Source organism: Quercus lobata, chromosome 4, assembly GCF_001633185.2.
Source record: "Quercus lobata isolate SW786 chromosome 4, ValleyOak3.0 Primary Assembly, whole genome shotgun sequence".
Classification (NCBI taxonomy): domain Eukaryota; kingdom Viridiplantae; phylum Streptophyta; class Magnoliopsida; order Fagales; family Fagaceae; genus Quercus; species Quercus lobata.
The window spans coordinates 19,203,618-19,216,720 of record NC_044907.1 but is presented as its reverse complement, the minus strand read 5'-3'; the positions used below and the strand labels follow the sequence as shown (position 1 = coordinate 19,216,720).

The 13,103-nt window shown below is 34.6% G+C and overlaps 2 protein-coding genes across 2 annotated transcripts; both read right to left on the bottom strand.

Moving 5' to 3' along the window:
- Window positions 1-1,312: 1,312 nt before the first annotated feature.
- On the bottom strand, window positions 1,313-6,221 carry LOC115983199 (F-box/kelch-repeat protein At3g23880-like). The gene is made up of 3 exons (XM_031105845.1): window positions 4,871-6,221; window positions 1,670-1,899; window positions 1,313-1,549 (listed from the first exon to the last, which is right to left on the bottom strand). The coding sequence occupies exons 1-3, from the start codon at window positions 6,070-6,072 to the stop codon at window positions 1,533-1,535; spliced, it is 1,449 nt and encodes a 482-aa protein (XP_030961705.1). The 5' UTR covers window positions 6,073-6,221; the 3' UTR covers window positions 1,313-1,532.
- Window positions 6,222-7,868: 1,647 nt separating this feature from the next.
- LOC115983319 (F-box/kelch-repeat protein At3g06240-like) lies at window positions 7,869-12,782 on the bottom strand. The gene is made up of 2 exons (XM_031105966.1): window positions 11,590-12,782; window positions 7,869-8,563 (listed from the first exon to the last, which is right to left on the bottom strand). The coding sequence occupies exons 1-2, from the start codon at window positions 12,711-12,713 to the stop codon at window positions 8,350-8,352; spliced, it is 1,338 nt and encodes a 445-aa protein (XP_030961826.1). The 5' UTR covers window positions 12,714-12,782; the 3' UTR covers window positions 7,869-8,349.
- Window positions 12,783-13,103: the final 321 nt, after the last annotated feature.

Genomic DNA, 13,103 nt, shown 5'->3' with positions numbered 1-13,103 from the left:
AGCAGCTTTTTTTTCCACAAGCTTCTTCCGTAGTCCATACCCTTTCTCTTATTTCAATAAATGCTTGTTTTTTATTGTCAAATTCCCAAGGGAAATTCAAGGTATTTTTCATACCACTTCATTGTTGGAACTCCTAGCAAGATTTTGATTTCCTTTTGCCTCTCAATTAAGAACAAAGTTTGGATACATACTTGGTTGTAGCCTATAATAACCAATAATAGGAAGATGACATGTGTCTTTGTCATGTGTAATACACGACTCACATAAAATAATTGTATACAATCATTTCAATGTGGTTTAATAAGTGAACACATGTCACCTTCATATTGTTAATTATAGCATTAGGCTACAATCAAGTTTGTAGCCAAACTCAATCCCTCAACTAATATATTTTCACTAAAGAATTTTTTTTTCTTACAGCTTAATTTTTGACATGAGGCGTCTTCATATTGTCTAAGGATATCTTGGATTTTTATGCACTTATTCATGGATGTTCGGCTAAAGACTTGTTATACGCAAAGAAAGTGAGTAATTTTTGGAGCTCTAATACAAATGACCACTCCATGCAAACTTTTTTCAATCCTCACTTGATGCAAATGCATGTAGTTTCCTCTGCACAAAGAAGAGAAAGGTAAAGGAGAGAGGGTTACCTTATCTCAATCCCCTCGTAGGATAATATATCCCTTTGGTTCTCCATTTAACAACGTAAAGTAACAACAGAGACACACTCCTTAACAAAAATACCAATTTTCCTCATTTTAAAAAAAATAAATAAAGAATGATATTCTCTTTTCTTGATGTAGTGAGTTGGTGTATCAAGCATAGAGTCAGACTCGAAATCATGTTTGCTACCATCCTACCACAATGAGGCTTTTGTCCCTTCTTTCCGGAGTTCTCATCTCCTTTGGTCTCAGATTCATTTTTAATGCCAATTTTCCTTTTACACTTTCATGTGTCATGATTTTATATATTCAAAATTTTGTGTGGTAAATGCATCCGAAGTGGCTACCATTACAAATAGTTTTTTGTCAAAAAAATGAATTTGTAAGGTAAAGAAGGCTAAACAGGGTACACTGTATGAAGAGGAAAATATGAATTGGACATGTCTTGTTTTAAATTTAATTATATGCTATTGGAGGTAAATTGTAATTTTCATAACTATTTAGGTAGAATGTTTGGTCATCGATAGCCTTTCTATCTTTCTTCTTCTCTCTCTCTCTCTCTCTCTCTCTCTTCCCCTCCCCCCCTCCCCCCTAAAAAAAAAGATTTTAGTAAAAAAAAAAAAAAAAACACTATTCACATCAAAATCATCTAACAAAGGATATTCTATCATAATACAAATTTTACTAAATTCATTGAAGACTACTTAACATACAACAAGCTACTTTTTACCAGTGTCAAATTAAGACCATAATATCCCAAGTATAACAAAATATTAAGACAGAATCTCACTCCCACCTCACGGTCACATTTCCTGACCTGCAGAAGAGGATCTTCGTTGTTCTTGTGTTGCACTTTGATCTCTAACACCACTAAATATGTCTCCAGCCTAAAATATAAGATAAATAACTCCAATTAACATTATAACACAACTATAAATACTACATAAAGTAATTTACATTATAAAACACATAATATATCTATAACAAAAGCACAACAAAGTAATAACCTGGCCCCCCTAATCGCTGAATCAAATGGGCCAATCTTGATTTAAAATTGGCCGCTTTCTCCAATTGTGATTTAAAATAGGCCATTCTCTCCATCTGCTGTTGTATTGCCTCTTGTTGATATAGCATTGCCTCTTGTCGCTGGCGTACTGTCTCTTCGAGTTGTACTACCTCTTGTTGCTGTTCTCTTGCCTCCTGTAGCAGGTGTACTCTAGCTTCATCAGATGTCAACCTGAAAATTTGGTAGCAATATATACACCAAAAGGCTTAGATGGTTGAGAAACAAAGATAATCGAACAACTGAGTAAAACCAATAAATGTCATATTAGAAAGCAACCCATTATAGAAAATCCACACAATCAACCCACTTAAACAAGAGAAAAAGGAAGTCAAGAAGATGTATACACATCAAATATCTTGCAAGCAAGACCAAGACTACTAACGAATGAAGGGCTGAGGTGGATGACTTTATCTCAAAGTGAATTCAGAGAAAGAATCCTCCAAATTTTTAGGCATGAAGAAGAATCAAATTTGAGTGTGAATGACCTCATCTGGGTTAAAGTGAATTCAGAGAGAATCCTTTTTGGGCATGAAGAAGCATCAAATAGATGCATTACCAAAGAAAAAAATGAGATACAAAAATAACTAGAACCCCAAACCCAAAAATAAACACACGTATCTCTATCATCAACTTAAAAAATGTCAAAAACCCAATGAAACTAAGTCAAAGCAATTGATAAAAGAAGAAAGAAAAACTGGGGAAAAAAAGGTGCCTGAAAGGCCCTAATTGGCTGGTGAGAAATGAACCAAATCATAAAATTGGAAAATCAAAATAATCTATAAATCAATAACAAAATTTTTTGAAGAAAGCAATGTGAAATAAAAATTTAAAGGGAAAAAAAATTCAGATTAGTGAGAGTGGTGGATTGGCTCCCACACCTTTCTTTTTGGGGAACTAAATTTGAACCAAATGTGCAATGCAACTGTTGGAGAGAGAAAAGTAAGATAATTTTTTTGCTAATAGAGACGGAGGCCAGAGATTAAGAGTTAGATATTAATGTAAAATGAAGGTTATTAGTGAAGTGGTTGGGTGAGTTTTGGGGAAATGGTGTTATATAATAACTACTAGTTTGAAATCTTTAAATGCTACTTATGTCACTTTGATTCCAAATAAAAATAATAATAAAAGTGGTGGGATCAATATCAAGGATTTTTGCCATATTAGCTTCGTTGGAAATGTCTATATTCTTATTGGCAATGGTGTGGGCTAATCTCTTCACTTAAACCAAAATCAAAGTGTTGGACAATCGTTTAAATGTGCAATAGGTGTCTTGTGAGAGTCCGAAATGCTTTCATTCAAGGTTGGAAAATCCCTTATTTGGTGTTTATTGCCAATGAATGTTTTGATAGCATAGCATACTCAATAGCAGTGTTTTTAAAGTAATTTGTAACCTGGACACTGAAATGTTATATGACAAAGTCAACTAGGGCTATTTCATAAATCCATTAGACGGACTCACCCTGGTGAACATGGAGGAAGTAATACAACGTTGTGCAGGGTGGGGACTTAGCTGCATTTCAAGTTGGGAGAGAAAGTAAAGGGTTCATGGAAAATTCAAGCTGTGACTAAATTATATGCCAGCCATTAACCTAATACAACCTTCCATTTTTTTATTCAAGTTGTGTACAAAATTTAGGATTAAAAAAAAAAAAAAAGTATTGACACAAACAGAGTTGATACACAATCACATGCATTCACAAATAAGCTTTAAAACGTCAATTACATCAACTAGAATATTAAATCCATCCCACAAACACCGATAATTTAATGGCAGTAAAGAGGCATAACAATTGAGCATTTGCCACTAATTAAACAAGTCAACATCAGTTGGGTAATAGACAAATAGATTAATAATGTAATAGATTATTCAAGGAAAAGATTTAATTCAATGAACAAAAGCAATACAAACTAATTAGGCAGCAGCACATAGATAGAAAAGGAATCATAAGCTGGTCCTTTATGCTTCATTAAATATTCCTTTAATTTTTATTTTTTTATTAGTAAAATTTCTTTGAATAATGAAAAGAGATCACCCAAGAACAAAGGGGGCATACAATAGGTACACCAAACTAAGTGAATGCCATTCACATCAATAATACTTATTTTCAAATTTTGAACTATCCTCATTTATAGGTTTATTCATGCCCCTCAATAAGCTCAACCCAAAAAAATAAGTGAGCATTACCCTAAATAAATAGAGAAAAAAAAATAAAGAAAAGAATCACTACAACTCTACAAGGACATCTAACCAACACTTAGCAGACTAAAAAGAAAGTGTCTTATATATATATATATATATATATATATATATATAATATGGAATTTTATATTAAAAGGGAATTACCTCAGATACAAAGATGGACACAAAGTAAATCCCAAAGAAACACAAGAGAAAAAAGTTCCAGTCTAAGAGAGAGAGAATCAACAAAGTCTACAATAATGTATCTCACTATGACCCCAAAACAAAAGACAATTCAAACAAAGTTCATAGGAAAGATGATTTTGGGTGACTAGTGGCTTCCACAACCTCAAAAGTACGTAAGTTTCTTTGTCTACAAAATTCACAAAGGATATAAGTTCCATACAACCAAGGAGTAATTACTAAACCAATTGCTCCATCAAAATTCATATGAGCCTTGGAGCTTTTGTGTTTCCTTTTTCCTATTTAGTTATATTAGTTTCTAGCTTAGTGTTTTTTTTTTTTTTTAAACAAAACAAAACCCTTAGCAAAATGTTATGAGTCTGCCAAAAGTTACATGGTTACAACAAATTTTAAATGTTTGGCATCATCCCATACTTTGTTGAATTTACATTAGTTCAAAACAACACGTCATTTACAAAACACACTATTTGAAGGCCATGGCAGATCATATCAGAAAAATCTTAGCAACCCTAATAAAATGATAAGAGTAAAAAAAAATTTGATATTGAATATGGATTAGATGTGACAAGTTCTGTGCATATAAAAAGATAATCACATCAGCCTTTCATTTATATTTGGTTTCCAGCTTGCAAATGTCTAATCTCATCATCAACGACAACCACAAACTTACATTTAACAGTTCTGACCACTCTTTATAGCAAGTCAATATCAAATTAACATCTGAAAGCAGTACATAGAGGTCTAAAAATGTTTACTTACAAGCAAAAGCTGAAATGTTGACTTGAATCAAGCTTATCTCTGCATTTCCTCTTCCTGCTCACTCCCCTTTTGGAAACTGCATCATTTGGTTTGTCAAGCAAGACAAGGTTCTCCATATAATTATCAACACAAAAATAGTATGGTCTCCCACAAATTCCCAAATTCTTAACTTGTTCGCTCTTGGGGTCATATGAAGATAGCTCCCAATGAAGTGGTAGTTCTGCCTCTACTAATATATTACCATTCTTCTGTAGACCTAATACCCTTATAAGTCCTCCGTAAAGATTAACAGTGAATAGTTTAGTCCAAGAATCAACAACACCGTACTCTTTCATCACCCAAATGGAACAGCAGTTGTTCACTGTGTGCCTATAAGTATCATGACATAAAAGAGAAAGCGATCCTCCAATTACTGAGGTATGAACATAATCACTCGTACAGAATGCACCATTTGGCACTGATATCTCACGAAAAACCTCATCACCTAAGTCAAATGACAAAACTAATGGACAAAAGTTATCATCCCTATCCTTCCCTACAAAATGGACAGCCCCATTTAAAGAAGCTGATGGTCGCCCCCAGTCATCAAAACTAATCCCGGGTGAAAAAGAGTCGCCAGCACTTGTTATTCTCCAAGATCCCTCATTAAGAGAGTAAACCTCGACCAGAGGCACTTTGGCCTCTTCAATCCTTTTAGTTCCGCATCGAAATGCAATCCTCACCACCTTATAATCATTAGTCCGTGGATCAAACCCGAATGCCGAACGACACTTAACGCGGCCGTGCGTCTTGACAGTAATGCAAGGGTTTGGAAGGGTTATAAATTTTCTAATAGAGGGATTCCAAAGAACATAGCGCTCTAGTTCAAAAAGACTGAACAATCCGTTCACGGAACCGATTAACATAAAATGGTTTATACGACTACTCGTTAGTGGGAAATCAATGTGTTGAATTTGATCAGATGAGGAGTCATTGTTATCGTCAATTAATTTGTAGTGCTCTAAATAGGGTTTATCAACGCAGTGCCTAACAATTAATTTGTTTGAGTTGGAAGAATTGGAGGAAAAGTGGGAATTGATGAAGGCAGGGGTTGTAATTAGAGAGTTCCATGATTTAGAAACGCACCTGAATCGGATAAGGGATTTGACGGGAAGTCTGTGCAGAATTTCCAGCACCACTTCCTCTGGGAGATAGTCTGACATTCCTAACCCTAACCCAATTTCAAGCTTTTCTGAAATTTTCGATTTGAAAAACTTGGGAATGGCGTAAACAGATAGAGATAGACAGTGTTCTGAAAACGATATCGCTTTGGTTGACTGTCTTTTTTTTTACTTTTTGAACTGTTTTGTTTTACCGGCAATTACTTTTTATTAATCAAACAAATTAGCGGCAAAGATTTTTGTAACTCTTATAAAAAATAAAAAATTAGGGCAAGACTCCCCCCATTGAAACCCTCTAATAATATCTTCAAGTTTTAGTAAGGACACCATCACACTCACACCAACATTTACTTTGGGCTTTGTATGAGTTGAGTCAGTTTCAATTGGAATCAAGAAAGATGAGACAATTGTCAAATCTCGTCAAAGACTTTAATTTTCCTCCTCATCTTGTCGGAGATCACAAGTAGAGATCACAAGATCTCAACTAGATTTGAGTAGAGATCATAATATTTTTGCCAAATCTAGGCAGAACCTTGGACAACAATGTGATTCTAGGTTGAATTCTTGGTAGAAATGTAGGATTCCAACAAGATTTCTAAGATATTTGGTGGTGGGTTGGTTGAGTAAGTTTATATTGAGTTTCAAAAGGAAGACCCACCACTTGACCTACTCCCAATGGGTTTTGGAGGACACTTGTCGCTAGAGATTGTAATGGGGCGGGGCGGGGTTGCAGGATGGGGTCTTCGTCCCAGCCTCGCATGGTTTTATTTTGCCTCATTCCCTCCTCGCTCAGCAAGACGGGGAAATCTTTCTCACCCCATCCTTGCCCCTTGGGGCCCTGCAAAGCCTCGTCTCACCTCGTAAAATTCTACTTTTTGTTAATTTGCCCTACAACTAGTACAAATATTTTTTAATAAAACCTATTTCATTAATAAAAATATACTTGAAATTACAACTAAATTTATTCTATCAAATCAAATCAATTTTTGGAAAAAATTGAATAATATATCCAAGTGTTTAACAAGACAATCACAAAAAAAAAAGAAAAAAAAAAAACTCATAGTATAACACACAACAAAATAAAGGCAAAGAACTATATTAGGTAGAATAAAATAAAGTAATATTGATATGTTTGTTTAAATTAGAGTATGAAAATTTTATAATTATAACCCTTAGCAACGTGAGACAGGGAGAGGTGGGGCGGGGCCAGTCTAAAAAGTCTAAACCCATCCCCGCTTCGCCTTATGGTGCAGGGCAAAAATATTGCCCCATCCTCGCCCCATCACCTTTGTGGTATGGGAAAAATCCACACTGAGTGAAGCGAGGAAAGGTGGGACAAAATTGCCATCCCTACTTGTTGCCAACTGCCATAGTCATTGTTTTGGGTAGCGATTGACTCGAATTCGAGCAGCAAAGGTGGGTGGATTGTAGGTTACCGGTGGACAGCCTAGGTAAAATATAATTAACACCAATAAAATTTAGGCTAATACTAGTCTAGTTCAAAACATGCTTACTAAAAAAAATTGTAAAAATATGGATGTTTTAAGAGAGAATTTAAGGTAAAGCGGACTTAAAAATAAGGGATAATAAGAAGAAAATTTAAATTTGGCGTATTTTTTTTTCAATTGTATGCTATTAGCATTGGAGCTTAATAATAATTTTTTCTATATCATTATGAAGTATAATCCATAACTTTTTACATAGTATATTTGGTCATTGAACGTAACCGTGTAATTAAGAACAATAACTCTAGGTGTACAAAATATTTCACAAAATATTTTACACCTACAGACAAATTGTTAATTGTAGATGATAAACACCTACCCACTCAACCATAGTGAAAAATATTGTTGTGATTATAGGACTACACAATAAAGAACATCCTATCATAACACAAAATTTACTAAAAATTCATTGAAGACTACTTCTAAACATACAACAAACTACTTTTCATATCAATCACTGATTTTACCAGTCTCAAATTAAGACCTTAATTTCACAACTATAGCAAAATATCATGACAGAATCTCAGTCCCACAATAAGGTCACGTTTTCCCATTTTTCGTTCATCAAAATAATAGGTCATGTTTCCTGATTTGCAGAAGGGGATCCTTGTTGTACTTGTGTCGCACTTTGATCTCTAACATCACAAAACATGTCTCCAAACTAAAGGAAAAAAATGTCTATCTCATTTCTCGAGTTCTAGAGATTGGTCATTCCAAATTAACTAACTTTTACGTTCAGTAAATTTTGATTCTGCAGTCTCCATTATCTCAATTTGTGATATCAAAGTGGCTATTTTCTCTGTCTGATGCTGTATTATCGTCTCCAATTCATACAGCAACGCCTCTTGTAGCTGGAGCGCTCTCCCATCGTGTAGTATTGCCTCTTGTAGAGGCCTCTTGTTGATGTATTATTGTCTGTTGTTGATGTATTATGTCCAGTGGTAGCTCGTATACACTCGCATGTTGTAGTATCTCTTGTAGTAGGTGTTTTGCCTCTTGTAGCTGGCATATCTCTGTCTGAAGTCAACCTAGAAATTTGGTAGCAGAAAATACACCAAAAGGCTTAGACGGTTGAGATACAAAAACGAATTGAACCACAAAGTAAAACCAATAATTATCATATAAGAAAGCAACCCATTATAGAAAATCCACAAAACCAACCATTTAAACAAGAGAAAAAGGAAGTTATGAAGATGTATATAGTTTTCAAATTTCGTGCTGATTAATCTCCAAAAGTACAAACATATAAAGGGATGAGGTGGATGACCTTACCTACTCCAAATGTTTTAGGCATGAAGAAGAATCAACTTTAAGGGTGAATGACCTCATCTCAAAAAAGTGAATTCTGAGAGAGAATCCTCTCAGTCTTTTGGGCATACAGAAGCATCAAATAGAAGCACTACTAAAGAAACAATGAGATACAAAACCCTACTACAAAAATAACTAGAACCCCCAGACCCAAACATAAACACACATATCTCCAAAAAAAAAACAACTTAACATATCTCAAAAACCCAATGAAACCAAGTCAAAGTAATTAAAAAAAGAAGAAAGAAAACCCTAGGGAAGAAAAGTACATGAAAAGCTCTAATTTGCTAGTGAGAATCGAACATAATCATAAAAATGGAAAATCAAAATAATGCATAAATTAATAAACAAAATTTGGAATAAAGCTATGTGAAATCAAAATTTAAGGAAAGAAAAGTGTAGATCATTGAGAGTGGTGGTCTTGGTGGATTGGCTTTCACTCCTTTCTTTTTGGGGACAAAAATTTGAAGCAAAGCACTAAGAATCAATGCAACACTTTATTTTAAAAAAAGAAAAAAGGAAATTACCATTATTATTTTTATCACAAGGAACCTCTTCAAGGCAGGCCCATCCTGAGTAAACCCCGGATCTCAAGACTCGAACTGGACAGCTTTAGCTAACCCATGCAGGCATGTGCAATGCAATTTTTGAAAATTTATAAACATGTTTATCCAAGTCCCACTTGCCTTCTTTAACCATTCTATTTTTATAACCATTCTATTTTTATACAGAACTTATTTACCTCCCTTAACATTTGAGCACCTTATTCTTGCATTTCCCCTTCCTTTATCCATTATTTTATATCTGATACAATCACCAAGTGTCACCAACCCATATTGTGTGGTTACACCCTCTCTTTATATTATTTTAAAATTTTACAAACTTACAATATCCCCTTTCAATCTTTGGAATAATTATTAAATTTACCTAACTAATGTTAACCTATTTTAAATGTAAGTGTGACTCCCCCTATGTTGTTGTCCAAACAAAGAAAGCGGCCTTTTTGAAGCCTTCACATACCACATACACTTCTGGGGAGACGTCATGGCCCTTTTTTCTCAAACAAAAAAATAAAGACATCTGTATATTCAAACATATAATGAACTAGCAAATAACTAATTGAGCAAACCAAGGTAAAAGTGAAGTAAAGCAACTTCTACTTCACCATTCATTATGGAGATGTTTTCTTAAATTTTCTAATCCCTTGGACATGACCACTGATGCTTAGAAAATAAATGCATTAATACTCTTCATTTATAAAAATCTCGCTCTTAACATATCTCAAGATACATTACTAACCTAGAAGATGCCATCTATGCAGGTGCAACATGTTTTTACTAGTTTCTAAAACGCTATGCTACTAGATTGGCCAAAGTTCCTACCACCAAAAGAACAGAAAATATTCCTGAAACTCACTTTTTTTCCCCTGATTATCCATGAAACAAACATAACCATAGTGCTTACACTCTCATCATCTTCCTTTATATAACATCACCATAGATCTGATTTTCACTATAGAGTAGACTTGACTGTGTAACAATCAAAAAATCCTATCCTATACTTTATTTTATCAGTAAAATAAAATTTTTATAGATACATTAAGGGATGAGGCCCAATGACAATCCTATTCTATATGCATAGTTCTATTTCAAAATTTTCTCGACAAAATCCTAATAAAATTCAAGTGAAAAGCCAAAATAAAAAATTATTGAATAAGCTGAAGAAGGTCCAATTTATCCTCCTAGCACCATTAAAATCAATAATCTTTCCATATCAACACATAACTAAAGTAACTCAATGCAGTGCAGAAGCTAAGTCTACATCATATATTCAGCTAAACAAAACAGTACCTATTTTTTTGGGCAAACCCCATTATTGATTACATTTTTACAACAAACACTAGGGTTGTCACTAGGGTCACCCTGATGCAACTCCCACACTCAATACAATGTAATACATTTAATCAATCAAAACCCCTAACAAAATGTCATGATTCTACCTATAGTTAAATCGTTAAAAAACTTTTAAATGTTTGGGCCTTGTTTCTCTCTCTCTCTCTCTCTCTCTCTCTAGGTTATTCTTATATTTTGTGAATGTACATTGATACAAAATAACAAGTCATGTAAAAAACACAAAATCAGAAGGCAATGGCTGATCATATCAGAAAAATCTAAGCAAGTCTAATGAGACAGGAAGCGTAAAACACATTTTGATATTGAAAATGGATTAGTTGTGACAAGTTTAGCATATAGAAAAAAGATAATAACATCAGAATTTCTTTTATATTTACTGTTTCCATCTTGCAAATGTTCAATCTCATCATCAATGACAACCACAAAATTGCATTTAACACTTCTGACCACTGTATATTCAACCGGCCACTTTATGCATGAAGAAGCAAACCAAAAATTACAATGGAAAACAAAAGAGAAAAGAAAACAATGAAGAAAAGAAAACTAATTAAAAAGTAGAGAGAACAAAGGAAAGAAGGGAAAGAATCACTAGATGTGAGTCCCCAAGTCCGAGACCAATCAAAAAAAGATCCACTAAAGAGGGCAAGCAACTGATCTATGGAACTTCTGACCACTCTTTATATCAAGCTGATAACCAATTAACATCTGAGAGCAGTATATTGAGGTCTGAAAATATTTACTTATAGCCACATAGCAGTATCTAGTATATACCAAGAAAAAGGTAGAACTGAGAAAAGTAAATGCTGAAATTTTGAGATGAATCAAGCTTTTACCTGCATTTCCTCTTCCTGCACGCTCTCCTTTTGGAAACTGCATCATTCGGTTTGTCAAGTAAGACAAGGTTCTCCACATAATTATCAACATGAAAATAGTGCGGCCTCCCACAAATCCCCAAACTCTTAACATGTTGGCTCTTAGGGTCATATGAAGAGAGCTCCCAATCACTTGGTAGTTTTGCCTCCACTAATATATTGCCATTCTTCTGGAGACATAACACCCCTATAATTTCTTTGCTGAAATCAACGGTTAACAATTTAGTCCAAGAATCAACAACGCCATACTCTTTCATCACCCAAATGGCACAACGTCTGCTGGCTACAAACCTATTATCATAAACTAACAGAGAAAGCGATCCCCCAATTACCGAGGTTTGAATATTACTCCAACTGAATGCACAATTTGGCAATGACATCAAGCGGAAAACCTCATCACCCAAATCAAACGACAAAATTAACGGACGACTGCGATTGTCCTTATCATATACCGCAAAATGGACAGCCCCACCTAAAGAAGCTGCGGGTCTATGCCAATCAGATAAACCAATACCCGGCGGAAAAGAGGCACTAGTTAATTTCCAAGAGTCCTCATTAAGAGAGTAAGCCTCAATTAGAGGTGGAAATGCAATTCTCACCACCTTATAATCATTAGTCCGCGGATCAAACCCGAATGCCGGACGACACGTAAGGAGGCCGTGCGCTTTGACAGTAATACAAGGTTTTGGAAGGGTGATAAATTTTCTAATAGAGGGATTCCAAAGAATAAAGCGCTCTTGTTCAAAAAGACTGAACAATCCATTCGCGGAACCAATTAACCTAAAATGTTGGATACGGCGACTCGTGAGTGGTAACTCGATGCTTTGAATTTGATCAAACGAGTCATTGCTATCGTCAATTAATTTGTAGTGCTCTACGTAGGGTTTATCGAGGCAGTGCCTAACGATTAATTTGTTGGAATTGGAGAGAAGTGTATGTGATCGAGTGAGATGGGAATTGATGAAGGCAGGGGTTGTGATTAGAGAGTTCCATGATTTTGAAACGCACCTGAATCGAATTAGGGATTTGACGGGTAGTCTGTGCAGTATTTCCAGCACCACTTCCTCTGGGAGATAGTCTGACATTCCTTACTTGAAAAAGCAATTGTTGCTTTTGGTTCGACTGTCTCTGTTCTTCTACACAGCGGTTGTATTTCTAACCGGCAAGTCAATTGTCATCTCTATATATATATATATATATATATATATATATATATATATATATATAAAACCGAAATCCCTACTGGCACCACAATTTTTCACGTCAGCACAATATTTAAAAAATAAAAAATAAAAATAAAAATATTATAACACCTCAAAACCCTAGCAACCTTACCCCTCTCTCAAGTTAAGAAATATAAAGCTACAGTTTCTGCAAACTCTCTCTCTCCAAACGTAAATATCAAATTCAACCTCTTTAATTTCTCTTTATATTTTTGAGGCTTCTATAGAGTTATAGTGAGTTATGCTGATTTT

Bases quoted from the DNA above. Each gene is read 5' to 3' on its own strand.
- LOC115983199 (XM_031105845.1), bottom strand. From the start codon at position 6,072: ATGTCAGACTATCTCCCAGAGGAAGTGGTGCTGGAAATTCTGCACAGA. The intron at 1,900-4,870 runs GTAAGTAAACAT...CCAAATTTTCAG, and splicing joins CAACATTTCAGCTTTTGCTT to GTTGACATCTGATGAAGCTA.
- LOC115983319 (XM_031105966.1), bottom strand. From the start codon at position 12,713: ATGTCAGACTATCTCCCAGAGGAAGTGGTGCTGGAAATACTGCACAGA. The intron at 8,564-11,589 runs GTAAAAGCTTGA...CCAAATTTCTAG, and splicing joins TGCAGGAAGAGGAAATGCAG to GTTGACTTCAGACAGAGATA.